Raw genomic sequence first — 18,683 nt, 5'->3', positions numbered from 1 at the left:
AGGAAAGTGAGATGCGGCCCCCCCCAAAGAGGGCAGTGACAGTGATGGGGATGGAAGAGGCCAGCTCAGTTCCTTCCTTCCTCCTCCTCCACTAGCTGACCACTGCTACCGCCTCTGCCTCCCTTTTACCTCTAACCTCACTGTCTGCACCACAGCCCGGGGCATCCCTTCTAGGGTTAGTGGTCTTGTCGTGTGTATGTGTGTGTAACGATGCACCCTTGAGAGTGTGTGTGTGAGAGACAGCCCTGTAGGAGTGTGAGCTGTATGAAGCCCGGGTGGATGATCTCCAACCCCAGCCCCCAGCCCCACCCCCTGGGGCTTCACACAATGCATATGGATATGCCGGCCCTTCCCAGCTAAACTGTAAACTCAGGGTACCAGCCACGGATTGGATACAAACCGCAACGTGTCCCCCCATGGTGCCTAGCACAGTGGCACAAAAATAGGAGCTTGCTTGTTGAAGGAATGCAGATGAGGGAAGGACAAGAGAAGTCGTGGAAGGGAATGGAAGCCATAACATTGCTCATGGATCGATCACCCCCCTCCCTCGGTGAGTGGCCACTGGGAACCCTCCGATCTTGACTCCTTTGCAAAGGGCCTCGGCTGGGAAGACGTGGTTCAGCGTTCCACGCCAAAATGCCCGAGAGAAATGGGCTGCTGCCCCGGCATTTGGCCCTACCTGGAGAAACGGCCGGGCCGCCCGCGAGGCGAGAATGGACTGCTTCGAGGTCATCCACAAAGGGACCGGGGCCAAGAGGGGATGGGGGGAGCCCCCCGCACCTTCTCCTGCATCCTAAGTGGTGCAGGGAGAACGCAGGCCGACGCACAGAGAAATCGCTATTGATTTTCACTTGTGCGAGTTGACCTAACAAGACCCATCTGTCAAGTGCTCGTCTGCCTCTCCGGTTAATATGCTCATCCCAAACGTGGGAAAATAAATCGTCTTCGTCCAGGGGGTGATTTGTCAGAGCCGGCCGGGGGTGGGGGTTCCGGGCAGAGCAGCACTAAAGGAATTCAGTCAATGACTGGAGCTGAAATCAGCTCCCAGAAAGCCCTCGGCTTCCCCGGGGCCCTTGGCTACAAGCGCTGATTGTATTATTTACTACAGGCTTAGACCAGGGCAGGGAAAGGCAGGAATCAACGGTGATTTGTGCCCTGGGCCGTGCAGGCGCGGTGTAGACAGGCCGGCTGGGGGAGCGAGGGAGGGGCCGCCCAGCCAACCTCTCTGCCGCTGCCTGCCGCTTTATTCCCAAATCACTGGGGGGGGGGGGGGGGGGGGGGGCAGTTCTACACTCTGATTCCCTCCCCATCTCATTGCCAAGGGGTGCGGAATGCGAAGAGCCCTGGTCACGGGCTTCCTGGCCAGCCCCGACAGTAACTCAATGACCAAGTCCCTTCCCTCTCGGCCTCAGTCTCCTCCTCTGTAAAATGCTAATAAGATCACAGGATGACCGAGCATCAAACGCGAGACAGGAGGGACTTGAGCAATCTCTTCCCCGGCACAAACAGGAGGGCTGCGGAGGGTTTCCTGGCGCCGGCCTCTGCTGCCGCCGGGCGGGGCGGGGGAGCGGGTGGAAGGGGGCCGCTGGCCCTTCACGGACAATGCCCAATGGCTTCACTGAGTTTATTGGTGGTCGTATGTACAGAATTCTTGCCATGCTGGGGTCCCAGGGGTCCTGGGGACCTCCTGCGACGTGTGCTCGACTTCGCAGCCCTGGGGTCAGGGCCCTGATGGATAAGGCACTCGGTGGTCAGAGGGAAGGATCCTGGAGTCGGCCGCTGGCCGGGCTCAGCCCCGGCCCGTCATGGAGGGGAAGACAGCGCGCTCTCTGGCCTCGGGAGGCCCGAAGGAGCAGTGGGCATCACCAATGGCCTTAGGTCCAATGCTTTGGCTAGAGGGGAGGGGGCCGCGGGATGCGCTGGGCTGCCCCTCCGAGGGGGTGGGGGACAGGGGGGAGGAGGAGGGGCGCTCTCAGGAAGGGATCATGCCCTTGTTCCTCTTCCTGTCTGCCATGAACCGCCGGTTGTGATTGGCCCTGGCCCCCTTGTTGGCTTCCTTCCTCCGGCGCTCCTGGACAGTCTCTCGGCTCTGCCCGTGGCCCCGCGGGTTGCCAGTGACTGTCGAAGAGTTATCATGCCTGTACCTGGACAAGACAAGCTTCATCAGCCCCGTGGAGCCCCGCGGGCCCAAGGGCTGTGGACTAGAGGGCCCGAGTAGGGGGAAAGAGGTGCTGCTCAGGCCCTTCTTGGGGGGGGGGACGCGGAAAGGGGACAACGGCCTAGCAAGGTGACTGCAGAGCACTCTGGGAGAAAAGGGCACCGCTCGGCTGACCTCTCCATCCCCAGACGGGTGGCCCAGGAAGACCAGGGGAGGACTGGGCCCCAAGAAGGCCCAGGGCTCTCCAGAGGAAGGCAGAGGGGTCTGGGATCCAGGAGCTGCTGGAGCCACACAAGGTGTGGGCCCATATGCTGGCCACCCCTCCATACCAGCTCCCCCTCCTCTCTGCCCCCTCCCCGCTTTCCTCCCCCACCCCCCTCCAGCTCACCCTCTCCGGGCCAGGTAGGCCATCCTCTGAGCCTCAGCTCTCTCCCTCAGCACGGCAGGGTCCTGGACAAAGTGATCGGGCTGTGGAGGGAATCAGCGACACAGTTTTTAGGCCGTGACAAGGCCCGAGGAGGCTCAGCCCTGCCAACGTGGCTGCTCCCATCCGCCATTTTTGGTACCAAAAGGGGAGCCTCCAAGTCTCTCAGGCTTGGGCATCACGGGAGAGGCCCGATGCTTCCACTGAGGAGCTGGGGGGAGTGGTTTGGCCCGAGCTTCCCCAGCTGGTAAAAAGGCTCTCCCACTCTGGGAGGGAGGGGCTCTGATTATCCCTAGAACACACAGGCCACTAGAAGTTAAGTGACTGGCCCAGGGTCACACAGCTAGGACAAGGCAGGACTGGAACTTCTTTCTGGCATCAGCCCCAATCAGATGGTCCTTGAGCAGGGCCCCAGAAGCCCCAAGGGTTTGTGCGGAAGAATTCCCACAGGGCTGTGGCATACTGCCCTCCCTCCCCTCCCCATCCATGAAGGACTTTCCCATCGTTCAAGGCCCCCTCTGGGGCTGCCTCCTCCAGGAAGCTTTCACCAACAGCTCCCTGAGGTAAAAATGATTAGTTCCTCCTGATTTGGGGCTGTCCCTGTTGCCCTCAGCCTCTGGCCCTTTCCAGCTTGGCAGAGAGGGTGCCTATGAAGGTTGCTGTGACTCAGAGCTTTCAGGCTGGCCAGGCAGTTTACATTGATCACCTCACTTGATCTCCTGTGACCCTCATGGCCACCCTGTGGGGTAAGGGTGCTTATCACCCCTCCCCCCATGGAAACTGAGGCTAATTTAAGTGAAGTGGCTTAAACAGAGCAGATGGCTAGTAAGTGTCAGAGGCAGGATTTCAACTCAGATCTCCCCCTCCAAATGAGCTCAGATTGGTAGAAGCACTCATCAGGATGGTGCCTGGCCCACAGTAGGCGCTCTATATAGAGTCGAACCAATCCGGGTAGCACTATGGACAGCTCCCCAGCATAATGAAGCACTTTTAAGGTCCCTCCTTGCTACAACAGGCTGTGCCTTTTAGATTTACAACCCCAGAATAAAAAAAAAAAAGGACTCACAACCACAGGCCTAGTCCAGGGCCAGGTGTGAACACACCACTGCCCCTGCCCAGAGGACACCAGGTGTCTGGGCCTCCCTGCCTCCAAGGACACTGGGGGGGGGGGCAGCTCTCACTGTTCCACAAGCCCCAGGCCTGCTGAGAAGCAGGGAGAGGACCCCCGGGGCCGGCCCATGGAATGGCAGAGTCTGGAAGGCCCCCCCACACCAACCCCCCACCCCCGACATTTTACAGCAGAGAAAATGGAGGCTCAAAGAGGGAGAACAAGGTACCTTAGGGCCTTCTTCTTCAGCCTCTTCCTCTTCCTCTTCCTCATCCTCAGGCCCCTCATGAGGCACTTTGGTTCTCAGCACCTGGGGGGTGGTAAAGGGCCTGAGGGGTTTGAGACAGAGACAGAGATGACATTGGTAAATCTTCCTCCTATAGAGCCCCAAGACCCCTCCCTCTACATCATAGCTTGCCCCCTTTATGAGGGCTTTCCCAATCCCCCAGCTGCGAGCGCCCTTCCATCAATTCTCTCTCTTTTTTCAATGTTTTTTGTTTTTCTGGGGCAATGAGAGTTAGGTGACTTGCCCAGTAAGTGTCAAGTGTCTGAAGCTGGATTTGAACTCAGGTCCTCCTCAATCCAGGGCCAGTGCTTTATCCACTGTGCCACCTAGCTGCCCCCTCTTCCATCAATTCTCTAGCCATCCATCCATCTGTCCATCTATTCATCTATCCGTCTATCTATCCAGCCATCCGTTTATCGATCTGTCCATCCATCTGTCCATCCACCCATTGGTCTGTCTACCCACCCGTCCATCTATCCATCCATCCATCCAAATTCCTTCTCTGGTTCTCTCCCCTCCCTGCCAGGAGACTGTAAGCCTCCTGAGGCAGGGAAGGTAAGGAACCCAGCAGATGCTTCATAAATGGTCACTGAATGGAATCAGGTGTCTCCAATGGGAGGCAAGCTCATTGGAACAGGCTTTGTCTTTGAGTCACCAGCCCTCAGCACAGTGCCTGGGGCACAATGCACGCTTCAATGGTTGTGAATGAATGAATGAATGAATGAATGAATGAATGAATGAATAAATGTTAACTACGCCTGGAGAATGGAAGGGAATAAACACAGGGAACTGGAAAGGGGGAAGAGGCTAGAGAACATGAATACACAGGTAGCCCAAAGAAAACCCTTCCCTGATAGGATGCCTGCCCAGGGGATGTCCTCACAGCAGGGGCTTGGGAGAGGAGGCACCACCACAGGCAGTATCTCTCATTCTTTTTTTTTTTTTTTTTTAGTGAGGCAATGAGGATTAAGTGACTTGCCCAGGGTTACACAGCCAGTAAGTGTTAAGTGTCTGAGGCCGGATTTGAACTCAGGTCCTCCTGACTCCAGGGCCGGTGCTCTATCTACTGCACCACCTAGCTGCCCCAGTATCTCTCATTCTTAAATGCATTTCCTGGAAACAACATATGCTGGATTCTGTCCATTTCCATTTGATGGGTGTGCTCATTCCATGCACATTCAAAGCTATAATTACAACTTGTGAATTTCTTATCTCTATCTTTTGTGAGAATGCAAGTGGGGCCTGGGCCCAGAGCTGGAGCTGAATAAGGGCTGACTGAGTGAATGACAGAACAGAACGCATCCTATTCCTCAGTGTTGGCTGCCCCCTCCCTCAGGTCAGTACCCTGGAGACGAAGCCCCTTGGGAGCCCTGGATTCTGAGTCGGGGACTCCCAACTACCTAAGGGACCTTAGGCCAGGTGCTTAGCTTCCTGGGCCTGTTTCCTCTTAAGATGAGTGGCCCCTGAGGTCCCCCAGTTCTAGAACCCTGTCCATGCCTAGGTTGCAGAATTTTTGTCTGGAGCACTACAGAAAGATCGTCAAGCCAGTCTATGAGGCCCACAGGGGCCCACGCCGGCCTGGCTGGGGAGCCACAGGAGGCAAAGCGCCCACTCACCTCCGAGTAATGAGCTCGTCATCTGAGTCCGCGTCATTGGCGCCCACTTGGTTGCCGTCGTACGTGTCATCATACTCGTCCTCATAGTCGTCCCTGTAGAGCTGCCCCTCTGTGGCCCCTTCTTGCATGGGGACCTCTTCCACCACCACGCTATACTGGCTATAGCGCTCCCTCTGCTCCTGGACCACACGCTTGTCATTCAGCAGGCTCCGAGTGTCCTCCCCCTTCCTGTGGCAGGAGGGAGGGAGAGGAGGAGAGTCAGGGTAATCGAGGGCAAGTGATTCAGAGGCAGAGATAAAGCAGCCCCTGCCCTCTGTGGACAGTCCTAGGATGAGTGAATAGTCAGACACAGAGCCATAGGTAGAGACAGAAACAGAGAGACAGTCAGGGACATAGAGAAAGATGGTTGTTTGTCCTTCATTCTTTGTTTTTGTCTTTGTGGGGCAGTGGAGTTAAGTGACTTGTCCAGGGTCACACAGCTAGTGTCAAGTGTCTGAGGCTGGATTTGAACTCAGGTCCTCCTGAATCCAGGGCCGGTGCTCTATCCACTCCGCCACCTAGCTGCCCCCAGTTTGTCCTTCATTCTTGAAGAGGATCACGACATCAAGGTGATGTCATGACTTGCAGTGAAGGTGATGCTCCCTAAGGCTCTTGGGGGTCCGAACAACTCTAAGCATATCAGTTGCAGAGATGCGGCTGACCTGCTTTGGTGGATAGAGTTTCCTCACCTTGGAGGGACCCAGTCTGGCTCCTCTGTCCTGACAGGCCTCTTGGGGGGAGAAACAAGGAAAAGGGCAACGAAGGGACAGAGGGAGCACCACAGCAGGGCTAACAACAGCCAGCGTTTAGCTCATCCTCCACTCCATCTCAGGGGATGCTCTCGACAACCCTCAGGAAGTGTTATCAGGATGACTGTTTTTACAAACGAGGAAACTGCGGCTGCCACAGGTTAGGTGACTTGTACAAAGCAAATAAGGGTCTGAGGCAAGATTTGAACTCAGACCTTCCTGATTCCACCACTGGAGTCAGAAAGCTGGCCTCAGGGTCAGGAAGCCCTGGGTTCAAGTCCTCTGCAGACACATCCTGGCCATGTGACCTGGCAGCAATGCCCCAGGTGCCACCCTGAATCACAGAGGGTGTTTTCCTCCATCAGATTTCCTTCTAACAACAAAATCCCAGGGCCAATAAAGCAAAACTCGGTGGCTCGGCATGTTTGATATAGAGTTTGGGAGACCTGAGTGTGATGCGACCTCTGACCCCCATCATGGTGTGAACCTCAGCACTCAGCCTCATCTGTAACTTGGGTATGATGCCAACAGGGCCCAGCTCCCTGGGTGCTTGTGAGGGTCACCTGGGATCATATGCTTGAGTATTTGTAAATGTTCAAAGGGCCACTGTGCATTATCAAGACATTCCTTCCAACATAAATGGTGTAAGTGTTCCCCAGGGTGTGCCCAGGATCACACATCATGCCACACCGAGGTGGCAGCTGGGGTAGTGTGTCTCTCTCCTCTTTCTCATCTGTCTTCCTCCCACCCCCAAACTGCTTCACCAACATTAGCACCATGGGTTCCTGTGAGGGAGGGGTTGTGATTATCCCCACTCTACATCAGAGAAAACTGAGGCTCAGGGGGGCTGAGTGGCTTGCCCAGGGTTGCACCAAGGGACTGAAATGAGATTTGAACCCAGGGCTTCTGGAGTCCAAGCTCAGCACTCTCTCTACTAGGCCACACTGTCTCCTTGAGGGCCCTGGGATCCTATCATCTGCGGATCAGTTAAAGGCACTGGCGTAGACAAGAGTTGGGGGAAGAGCTAGGGGAGACCCTGTGGCTTGGAGGATGTGAAGGGCCTGTTCTGGGCAGAGGCAGCAGACTGGTAATGATTGGGGCTGTCCAAGGTGGCCCAGGAAGCCTGGAGGCAGAGGGTCCCTCCCCTGGGGGCCCTTGGTCAGGCTCGTTGTAGTCTGGCTGTACCTGGTGCAGCTCCAATCCCGGCGGCGGGCCTTCCCTCAGAGCTGGGCACGGGGAGGGTGACCTCAGGCACTGGGCACCGTGCCAGGCGCACACAGGGAGGCCCCCCACTCTGAGCCCTACACAGGCATTTCTACAAGGGTGGCCTTGGTAACAAGCACACGGCACAAGACGTGTCTCAATTCTAATCCAATCCATAACAGGGTCTGAGGTCTAAAGCCGGAAGGGGCTCAGAGGCCCCCTGGGCCGATCCCCTTCCTTTACAGATAAGGAAACAGAGGCCAGAGACTTGCCCAGGGTCATAAAGGGGGTTAGTAACAGAGGAGGACTTGGAACCCAGGTCTCCGGACTCTAGAGATAGAGCTCTGTCCCCTGGAGCCCTCGCAGACTTGGGAACAACCTTAGTAAACAAGAATTCAATCCCTCAGATGAGGGAAGAGAGGCCCGGTGCTTGGTGCCTTGCATACAGTAGGCGATTAATAACTGTTTACGGACTGTTGTTGAGAAAGAAGAGATCTGCCCAAGGTCATGCACGTTAGCAGCCCCACTGTCACCCACACCTGGCCCTATCCCCATCCCAAGCACACCGTGAAGCCTTGCTGGGGCTCATGGCTCCCGGGGCATTTTCCCAGAACCCTCTTCTGGCAACGAATCAGGAACCACTGCCTTTTGTCATCTCTCACGCATCCGTGCTGAGTGCTGCTTTACCTCTGGGACCACACCTTGTCAGGCGGGCAAGCAGGGATGGGTGGGGCAGGTGAGGGGGTGACCTCTGAGGTCCCTTCTGACCCCATGCTTCTTTCTGGTTCACATTTTGGCTGCTTTGTCTGGAATCATCAACTAGACTGGAAGCTCTTGGGGGGCAGGGGCCGCCAGTCCTACCTCTGTGTGCCCAGCACAGCCTTGTCAAGTCTACAGGCATTTGTTTATCAAGGGCTTGCTGTGTGCTGGACACTGTGCTAAGTTCAGGGTGCACAAAGATCTTGCACACAGTAGGAGCTCAAAAAATATCCACTGGGTAGGTTATGGATTGGTGGGCGTCTCTACCACAGCTGAGGGCATATGGGAAGTCAGGACCCTCCCTGAAGATGGCCTCTTTGGGCAAAGCTGGCTGCTCTCAGCTGCAGTGCCTGGGCTGACCTCGACAGATGGAATGAATAGCCTGTCGAGTGGCTGGACGGGCCTGGGTCAAGGTCAGGGCCAGCTTGCAACACAGAGGATCCCGGGTGAACCTCAGCCCTCCGGCCCTTGGGCGAGGAGCCGGCCCGAGATCCCTGGGCCCTGACAGTTGGGCATGGGAGGCAGTCCGGGTGTGGCCACACCTTCGGTGGGCATCGTGCTCCTTCCCCCACAAAACCTCTGGGGCCCTGCCCCTACCTCTTCCTGGCACGGCTGCCAAGCCAGGATAAAGATCTCAGGCCTGGTATTTGGGAGTGTTGCAATGAGGGTGACTAAGCAGTTTATAATTGCTGCTTCCTGCCTGGCCGGCTAGCCAGCTTCACCAGGACCGGGGCAGAGGCTCCTGAGAAGGGATCTGGGCCTCTGGCCGCCACCACCACCACCATCACCACCTCCTCCTCCTCCCCCCCAGGCAGAGCCCTCAGGTGTCCTGAAAGGGGCACATCTGGATCCCGGGGGAGGGCCAAGGCAACTGGACTTGCCTGAAGTCAGACCTCTCCTGGCCTAAAAACACTAATAACAACTGCCACTTACAGTCCTGCAGTCAGTCAATAAACACTGGCTAAGCGCCCACTGTGTGCCAGGCATCGCAGCACAGCGAGGCTCACCAAGTGTCTTACGAGTCGCTCTTAAATGGAGGGCAGACAGGTGGTCAAAGAGAGGATGACCTCCCAACGAGATGTGCCCCAGCACAGAAGGGCTGCCCCAGCAGGTGCTAAGCTCCCTGTCCTTGCAAGTCTCCAAAGAAAGGCTGACCAGCCACCTTGCTGGGGGTGCTGAGCCCGAGCTTCCTTTAAGGTCCTGATCCACAGGCTTACTGAGCCAGAAGGGACCTCAGGTCACCTAGTCCACTGCCCTCACTTTACAGATAAGGAAACTGAGGCCCAGGCGGGCGAGGGGCTTCCCCGAGGTTGTGGAACAGAAGTAATTAGGCAAACCAAAAAGCTTGAGGCAGGGGCTTGGGCGCCCAGGGGTCCCCAGGCCGGGGGGGGGGGTTAGCATCGGGCTCAGACAGAGCTGGGCCCACCCCCAGCGGCTGAAGGCTGCCCCCCTCTCTGTTACAGCCACACTCACCTCCTGCCTTTCTGCACACGCGACAGGTCCACGGTGTCTCTGCTGAACACGTCAAACTCATCATTCTGGAAAACGTTATGGCGAGAATTGACCAGTGGGGTCGGGCCTGGCTGCATCTGCCTGGGGAGAGAGAGAGGCACAAAGAGCCTCAGGAGACGGCCAGGGTGCCGCCCGGGCCAGGCTCCCTCTGCCTGCCCCCAGGTGACCCTGGTGTTACAGGAGGGGCAGGAGGTAGGCCTGAGGCCAGATTCCAGGGGCAGGGAAGAAGGGAGAATAGCTGCCCAAAGAGATGTCCTCCCCAGCCTCTGTCCCTGCATGATGGGCTAACCCGCCAACACTGGCCTGCCCTCTCGCTTCCCGAGGAGGCCAGGCCAGAGCCTAGCAGCGGCCCTGGGTCAGTACAGTCAGGGCTAGGTCAGGCTCATCACAGAGACAGCCACCAGCTGATGAACTTTTCTGGCCACATCAACTCTTTTTTTGTTTGTTTGTTTTTTGGTGAGGCAATTGGGGTTAAGTGACTTGCCCAGGGTCACACAGCTACTAAGTGTCACAGGTCTGAGGTCAGATTTGAACTCAGGTCCCTCCTGAATCCAGGGCCAGTGCTCTATCTACTGCACCACCTAGCTGCCCCCACATCAACTCTTACTAAGGCAGGGCAGGGGCATCCCACACTGACGGAATCAGATTCTTTCTAGGATTTTCAAACGGTCACAGAATCCCGAGGACTAGGGAGGAAGGGGCAGCCAGGGCCTCCATCCCGACCGAGTAAAGGGCTCACTGCACTACACAGCAAGCAGTGGCAACGCCAAAGAACGCATGCCTCAGTTTCCTAAAGTGTTTCCCCTCCGTAACAATGGCCTCCGACCTGGATCATGTACCGAGAGTCCTCCGTGTGTGGCGGACACAGAAGGGGGGAGGCCGGGGACAGAGAGACAGAACTGGGCTTTAACGGTGTCTGCCTCTTCAGGCATCAGATCCCAGGCTTGGAGAAGGAGAGTCGTAGATTTAGAGCTTGGGGGAACCACCCGGAAGTCCTCCAGTCCGACGCCCCCACCTGACAGACGAGGAGCAGCTTGCTCAAGGTCATAAAGGGAGTAAGGGGCAGAATCTGACCCCAGTCCCCAGGTTCCAAAGCCACTCCTCTGTGCTGCCCTCCGTGGTTTGGGGCGCACGTATTTCGGATCCAGGGGAAGGTAATTCCTCCGGTCTCTACTTACTAGCCTTTCCCCCTTGGGGTGAGAAGGCACTGACTGATCCCTGGCCTGTACCTCTGGCGCAGGGGACGTAGGAGAAGCTGAGCCCTGTGAGGCCACAGGGCAGCACTGAGCTTGACTCAGCAGCACCTGTGCGCACATTCTGGGGATGAAGCTGACGCTTACAGGGGTGAAATCACTCTCCCTAGGCCCAGGCCAGGGGATTCCTCGTCCCTTCTGTGCAGCAGCCACAGCCCTTTTCCCTCAGGGTAAATCCTTCCTGTTGTCCCATCTGGGCACCAACTCCCTCAGTGTTGGGGAAGATGCAGACCCAACAAACCTGGGCTCAAATGCAGGCTCTGCTGCCTTTGACCCCCTTGTTCTCAGCCTCAGTCTCTCCTCCCTTAAAATAAGGGCTGAATGGGCTCAAGCAGCCTTCATCTTTTGGGTGTCCTAGACCCCTCTGGGAGATTGAGACACGGGGACCCCTCTACAGCTGACCAAGGCCTGGGGGACCCCTCTGTGACCCAGGGACCCCTCCGAGGTCGGCTGAGAGCTGGGGGACCCCTCTGTGATCAGCCGAGGCCTGGGGGACCCCTCTGTGACCCAGGGACCCCTCCAAGATCAGCCGAGGCCTGGGGGACCCCTCTGTGATTCAGGGACCCCTCCGAGATCGGCCGAGGCCTGGGGGACCCCTCTGTGACTCAGGGACCCCTCCAAGGTCGGCTGAGGCCTGGGGGACCCCTCTGAGATCGGCCGAAGCCAGGGGATCCCTCTGTGACCCAGGGACCCTTCCGAGGTCGGCTGAGGCCTGGGGACCCCTCTGTGATTCAGGGACCCCTCTGAGGTCGGCCGAGGCCCAGGCACCTCTTCCCAGAATCCTGACTTTCAGTGCCCAACACCAAATGTACAGGATGACAAAGGAAACCAGTTCTACAAACAGTTATCAGTACATTGAAAGAGCCAGTTCTGGGCCCAGAGGTAAAGAAGCTCAAGCCTGGACGGTCTCTATGGTCTCTTCCATGTCTAGTGCACGTGATCTGTCTCATGCCTCTCACTTCAGGGTTCTCAGCCACAAAGCAGGAAAGCATCTTCTGCCCGGACTAAGGGCCTGACCCAGTGATTTCTGCGACCAAAGGTGAGATGGCCTCCCGGGGTCCTGCCAGCCTCTCTTCTCCTGCCCAGCCTCTCTTCTCCTGCCCGGCCTCCCTTCTCCTGCCCGGCTTCCCAGGGTCCTGCCGGCCTCTCTTCTCCTGACCAGCCTCCCTTCTCCTGCCCGGCCTCCCTGCCAGCCTCTCTTCTCCTGCCCAGCCTCCCTTCTCCTGCCCGGCCTCCCTTCTCCTGCCCGGCCTCCCTTCTCCTGCCCGGCCTCCCTTCTCCTGCCCGGCCTCCCTTCTCCTGCCCGGCCTCCCTTCTCCTGCCCGGCCTCTCTTCTCCTGCCCGGCCTCCCTGCCGGCCTCTCTTCTCCTGCCCGGCCTCCCTTCTCCTGCCCGGCCTCCCTTCTCCTGCCCGGCCTCTCTTCTCCTGCCCGGCCTCCCTTCTCCTGCCCGGCCTCCCTTCTCCTGCCCGGCCTCCCTTCTCCTGCCCGGCCTCCCTTCTCCTGCCCGGCCTCCCTGCCGGCCTCTCTTCTCCTGCCCGGCCTCCCTTCTCCTGCCCGGCCTCCCTTCTCCTGCCCGGCTTCCCAGGGTCCTGCCGGCCTCTCTTCTCCTGACCAGCCTCCCTTCTCCTGCCCGGCCTCCCAGGGTCCTGCCGGCCTCCCTTCTCCTGCCCGGCCTCTCTTCTCCTGCCCGGCCTCCCTTCTCCTGCCCGGCCTCTCTTCTCCTGCCCGGCCTCCCTTCTCCTGCCCGGCTTCCCAGGGTCCTGCCGGCCTCTCTTCTCCTGCCTGGCCTCTCTTCTCCTGCCCGGCCTCCCTTCTCCTGCCCGGCCTCTCTTCTCCTGCCCGGCCTCTCTTCTCCTGCCCGGCCTCCCTTCTCCTGCCCGGCCTCTCTTCTCCTGCCCGGCCTCCCTGCCGGCCTCTCTTCTCCTGCCCGGCCTCCCTTCTCCTGCCCGGCTTCCCAGGGTCCTGCCGGCCTCTCTTCTCCTGACCAGCCTCCCTTCTCCTGCCCGGCCTCCCAGGGTCCTGCCGGCCTCTCTTCTCCTGACCAGCCTCCCTTCTCCTGCCCGGCCTCTCTTCTCCTGCCCGGCCTCCCTTCTCCTGCCCGGCCTCCCTTCTCCTGCCCGGCCTCCCTTCTCCTGCCCGGCCTCCCTTCTCCTGCCCGGCCTCCCAGGGTCCTGCCGGCCTCTCTTCTCCTGCCCGGCCTCCCTTCTCCTGCCCGGCCTCCCTTCTCCTGCCCGGCCTCTTTTCTCCTGCCCGGCCTCCCTTCTCCTGCCCGGCCTCCCTTCTCCTGCCCGGCCTCCCTTCTCCTGCCCGGCTTCCCAGGGTCCTGCCGGCCTCTCTTCTCCTGACCAGCCTCCCTTCTCCTGCCCGGCCTCCCAGGGTCCTGCCGGCCTCTCTTCTCCTGCCCGGCCTCTCTTCTCCTGCCCGGCCTCCCTTCTCCTGCCCGGCCTCTCTTCTCCTGCCCGGCCTCCCTTCTCCTGCCCGGCCTCCCTGCCGGCCTCTCTTCTCCTGCCCGGCCTCCCTTCTCCTGCCCGGCCTCCCTTCTCCTGCCCGGCTTCCCAGGGTCCTGCCGGCCTCTCTTCTCCTGACCAGCCTCCCTTCTCCTGCCCGGCCTCCCAGGGTCCTGCCGGCCTCCCTTCTCCTGCCCGGCCTCTCTTCTCCTGCCCGGCCTCCCTTCTCCTGCCCGGCCTCTCTTCTCCTGCCCGGCCTCCCTTCTCCTGCCCGGCCTCTCTTCTCCTGCCCGGCCTCTCTTCTCCTGCCCGGCCTCCCTTCTCCTGCCCGGCCTCCCTTCTCCTGCCCGGCCTCTCTTCTCCTGCCCGGCCTCTCTTCTCCTGCCCGGCCTCCCTTCTCCTGCCCGGCCTCTCTTCTCCTGCCCGGCCTCCCTGCCGGCCTCTCTTCTCCTGCCCGGCCTCCCTTCTCCTGCCCGGCTTCCCAGGGTCCTGCCGGCCTCTCTTCTCCTGACCGGCCTCCCTTCTCCTGCCCGGCCTCTCTTCTCCTGCCCGGCCTCCCTTCTCCTGCCCGGCCTCCCTTCTCCTGCCCGGCCTCCCTTCTCCTGCCCGGCCTCCCAGGGTCCTGCCGGCCTCTCTTCTCCTGCCCGGCCTCTCTTCTCCTGCCCGGCCTCCCTTCTCCTGCCCGGCCTCCCAGGGTCCTGCCGGCCTCTCTTCTCCTGCCCGGCCTCCCTTCTCCTGCCCGGCCTCCCTTCTCCTGCCCGGCCTCTCTTCTCCTGCCCGGCCTCCCTTCTCCTGCCCGGCCTCCCTGCCGGCCTCTCTTCTCCTGCCCGGCCTCCCTTCTCCTGCCCGGCCTCTCTTCTCCTGCCCGGCCTCCCTGCCGGCCTCTCTTCTCCTGCCCGGCCTCCCTTCTCCTGCCCGGCCTCCCTTCTCCTGCCCGGCCTCCCTTCTCCTGCCCGGCCTCTCTTCTCCTGCCCGGCCTCCCTGCCGGCCTCTCTTCTCCTGCCCGGCCTCCCTTCTCCTGCCCGGCCTCCCAGGGTCCTGCCGGCCTCTCTTCTCCTGCCCGGCCTCCCTTCTCCTGCCCGGCCTCTCTTCTCCTGCCCAGCCTCCCTTCTCCTGCCCGGCCTCTCTTCTCCTGCCCGGCCCCCTAATCCCTGCCAGCACCGTAGTGGCCCGGCCTCCTTGAACACACACCTGTTGAGGGTACGATCCAAGGAGCTCAGTGCTGGGGCCAGCCTCTCCTCCAGAATGTTGTTGATCACCTGCTCAGCACTGTAACCATAGTGCTTTAAGCAGGCCAGGATAAAGCCCTCACCCAGGTCTGGCAGAAGGTCCTTCACCTGGGAGATCAGGGAGTTGAGCTCGACTCCAGAGATCTGGGCGGCGGGCGCAGCAGCCGCTGCCCCGGCACACTGTGGAATAAGCAAAGGGGTGAGATGCCAGCCGGGGCTGGGGAGGCCAGGGGAATGAAAAGGGCACTGGGTACAAATCCTGCCTCAGCCAGTACGGGCTGTGTGACCCTGGGTCAAATCAATCCACTTTCCTGGGCCTGTTTCCTCAACTGTAAAACGAGGAATTGGAATCTATAATCCTCTGCCTCTGGCTCGGCGTAAGCTGTAAGAGGGAACCCCAAAGTCAGGGGGCTCACGGCCGGCTGCCTCCAGCCCCCCACCTGTCTCTTTAGCTTGTAACCTGCATCAGACCAGCAGGGCTATTCGGAAAGGCCAGATTTGAACTCAGGTCCTCCTGACTCCAGGGCCGGTGCTCTATCCACTGCACCACCTAGCTGCCCCAGTTTCTTCATTTCTAAAGCAGCCTGGCTGGTGATCTCTCTGCATCCTCGTTCTATAATCTCACCATTTCTTTGGGCCCCACTTCCCTTCCCTGTAGCAGGGGCTTCCGTAAAGATCCTGCAAAGGCAGAGGAGCAAACACCAGGACAGCCCCACCCAGCCTCGTACCCACCTCCTCCTCCTCCTCCTCCTCATCTGGCTTCAGTTGTGCTGGGGCTGCCCCAGGCGCTGGCTCTGGGGCTGGAGGCCGTTCAGGAGGCTGAGACGGTGGCGAGTCCTTGACGGTGGCAGCTTTCCTCCTGTCCACACCTTCCCATGCGCTCTCCACAGCCTGGAGGATGTAGGCAGTGCGGGTCTCATCCCTGGGGGCACCTGTTAAGGGCACACTGTCCTTAGGCAGCCAGGGAGCTCAGTGGATAGAGCAGTGGACTTCGAGTCAGGAAGACCCGAGTTCAAATTCTGTCTCAGACACTCAACACCCGAGGGACCTGCTCCAATCTCTTAACCTGTCCGCCTCAGTGTCTTCATTTGTAAAATGGGGACAGTAACACCCCTCCCTCATAAGGTTGTTGTGGGAATCAAATGAGACCACACAGGCTGAGTACTCTGCTATCTTTGATGTGCTAGGTAAATGTTGCCTATGATTATCCTTCAGCTGCCAGGGGGTTATAACATTCCAAGGAAATGGGCAGAAATTTGGGCCATATTGGAAATGTTCAGCAGTCCAGCAGGGGCCTTGCCAGGGGAACAGCTGTCAGGCAATTAGCAGAGAGCCAGCCAGCAGTGGGTAGCCAAGACAAACCCCACATTACAGCCATGTCAGGGGGGCCGTGGTGGAGCACACACATCTGCTCCTCCCTCTGCATCCGGCTGCCAGGGAGGGCTGTCAAGGAGGCCAGTGGGTTCCTTCTCCGGCCAAATTACTCACTGCGCTTTTGACAAGAGGCAGGCTGTTGGATGGGGTGTCCCCCCAGCCAGGGCTGTAGGCTACTGACCACTCACCACCCTCGGGTGCAGAGCCCCCCACCTCAGCAGGTGTCAGGACAACCTAGGGCAGGAATTCGGCCCAGCCCTCTGAAAGGTTCCCTACTCTCCAGGGACGGCCTGCCCAGCGGCTATTAAAGGATACAAGGCCGAAGACGCCTGCTGCAGCAAACTCACATCGTCCGCCACCGGGAAGAGTTCATCGTAATCTCGGAGAAACCTGCCAAGCCCAAAGTCAAGGTCAGCAGGTGGGTGGGGATCTGGTCGGCCCCCCCACCCAAGGCCCATCAAGGCTCCTATTCACGGATGAGTCATCCCAGAAACCAGAAGAAAGTCAGAGGTCAGTCAGTCCAGCCTCCTGCCCCACCCGTCATTACCGACAACAATTTCTGTAACACTTTCAAGTCTATAAATATCTCATTTGATCCTCCCAACAATCTGAGCAGGGGGCAGCTAGGTTCCCCATTTTGCTGATGGGGAAACTGAGGCAGACAGAGGGGAAGTGACTTGTCCAGGATCACCCTGCTACCAGGAAGTGTCGGAGGCTGGAGTTGGGCCCGGAGCCCTCCAGGCCACCGCACTCACCTCTTCTCCTGCAGTACCGAGCTGAAGAGCTGAAGGAAGTCCTCGATGAAAGCCTGGATGTTGTCGCAGCTGCACAGGGAGAGGGAGATGCAGCTGAGGCCCGCCTGCCGAAGCCATAAGGATCTGACACGGACAGGCCTGGGCTCCTGGGGGACGATGGGGGTGGGGTGGGGATGGGGAAGGGGTGGAGATGGCCAGAGCAGCAGCAGGAGCACCGCTGGCCAAGGGCCTGAGGTCTGCAGCCTCGGCCGCTCCGGGCCTCGCTCCTCAGCCGCCAACCACAACGCCTGGTGTGCTCCTTCCACACCCCCCACCACCCTGGATGGCCTTCTTATGCTCAAGCCCCTTTCTCCAGGTAACCCCCACCCCGGCCCAGCTCTCTCCTTTCACCCTCCCACGCTCGGGCGCCCCACATGGGCTTCTCTCATCCCCCCCAGTCTGGAAGCTTCTCCAGGGCCTTCTCTAGCCACGTGTCTGCTGAGGCACAAGGCGGGAAGTACCTGCTTTCTAAGATGGGGAGGAGGCAGATCTGGTTAATGAGGATGTGAAAAACTTCCACCAACTTCTTCCGGGAATGGGAAAGCCTCTGCCAGAGGTCAGCTAGCAGCCTGAGAAAAGGAACAACAGAAGGCTTTTGGGCGGGAATGCTGAGGGGAGCAAGTGGAACTGGGAGGACGCTGGGAGCGAAAATCAACAAGCGGATGCGGCCTGGCCCCCAAGGGGAGGGGTGAGGAGGCCCAGGTGGAGGCCTATGGGTGAGGAGCACTGCACCTAATGTCAGGCTTTCCTAACGGGTTGGAGAGTTCTGCTCAGCTGGTTCTCTCTTCTTATTGTCTGTTATAAGGGACGACGCTCTGTGTTGGGAAATAGAACTGATGAGAAAACAAAGGACAGCAATGTTATTTAAGAAAAGACAAAGTGGGGCCGCTAGGTGACGCAGTGGATAGAGCAGTGACCCTGGATTCAGGAGGACCTGAGTTCAAATCCAACCTCAGACCCATGACACTTAGTAGCTGTGTGAACCTAGGCAAGTCACATAACCCCCATTGCCCCACAAAACAAACAAACAAAAAACAAAAGACAAAGAAAAGAGATGAGGACAAAGAAATGAGCTGGACAGGAGGATGGGCCAAGCACATTCCCCTTTTCTCTAAGCAGCCCAGGCTAGTGCCCACCCCTCCAGCCCCTCCCTCCCTGAGCCAGGGCAGGGGAGCTGGGAGCATCAGTCACTGGACCTCACCAGCAGCTGGGAACATCTGGCCCTTCAAACCAAACAGCTGCCCAGCTTCCAGAGGCCTCCCCTCCCATCCAGACAGCTCTCACAAGCCCAGACAGGATCAAGAATCTGAGGCCCGGGGAGGGAAAGGGACTCTGCAAGAGGTATTTAAACCCAGCCCGTGGGGACACTTGAAGAGTAGGGAGGCCAGAGCCTGGCCCCAGGCCTGAAGTATGTGCAGAGGCTCTGAGATGTGCTGTGGACAGAGCAGAACATTGGGGGAAGACCACCACAAGGCCCTGCTCAGCCACTTACTGGCTCTGAGACCTTGGGCAAGTCACTTCTTCTGTGAGGAAGACCCATGGTCATTCACAGTGGGGGCCGGGGCAGGGAGAAAGAAGGGGGGAAGAGGGAAGAGGAAGGAAGGGAGGGAGGGAATGAGGAAGGGAGTCCAGGAAGGGGTCTGTGAGGGAGGCACAGTCTGCCCCATGTAGAGCCGGGGTGTCAGGCCTGCCAGGCCTGATCAGGACATTGGAGCCCCCCACCCCACCCCG

General features: G+C 59.2%; 1 protein-coding gene across 9 annotated transcripts in view; it reads right to left on the bottom strand.

The window, feature by feature from the left end:
* Positions 1-1,269: 1,269 nt before the first annotated feature.
* ASCC2 (activating signal cointegrator 1 complex subunit 2) overlaps positions 1,270-18,683 on the bottom strand; it is a 37,713-nt gene continuing 20,299 nt past the window's right edge. For all 9 annotated transcript variants that reach the window (XM_043973204.1, XM_043973182.1, XM_043973219.1 and 6 more), the window contains 10 exons: positions 17,414-17,521; positions 16,914-16,982; positions 16,474-16,548; positions 15,517-15,706; positions 14,747-14,964; positions 9,816-9,935; positions 5,593-5,820; positions 3,920-4,019; positions 2,547-2,626; positions 1,270-2,144 (listed from right to left, as the gene is read on the bottom strand). In XM_043973204.1, coding sequence (XP_043829139.1) covers positions 1,973-2,144; positions 2,547-2,626; positions 3,920-4,019; positions 5,593-5,820; positions 9,816-9,935; positions 14,747-14,964; positions 15,517-15,706; positions 16,474-16,548; positions 16,914-16,982; positions 17,414-17,521 — 1,360 coding nt within the window. In that variant the 3' untranslated portion in view covers positions 1,270-1,972. The remainder of the gene's footprint in view (positions 2,145-2,546; positions 2,627-3,919; positions 4,020-5,592; positions 5,821-9,815; positions 9,936-14,746; positions 14,965-15,516; positions 15,707-16,473; positions 16,549-16,913; positions 16,983-17,413; positions 17,522-18,683) is intronic.

This window comes from Dromiciops gliroides, chromosome 1 (assembly GCF_019393635.1).
Source record: "Dromiciops gliroides isolate mDroGli1 chromosome 1, mDroGli1.pri, whole genome shotgun sequence".
Classification (NCBI taxonomy): domain Eukaryota; kingdom Metazoa; phylum Chordata; class Mammalia; order Microbiotheria; family Microbiotheriidae; genus Dromiciops; species Dromiciops gliroides.
This window is presented reverse-complemented; position numbering and strand designations above follow the sequence as displayed.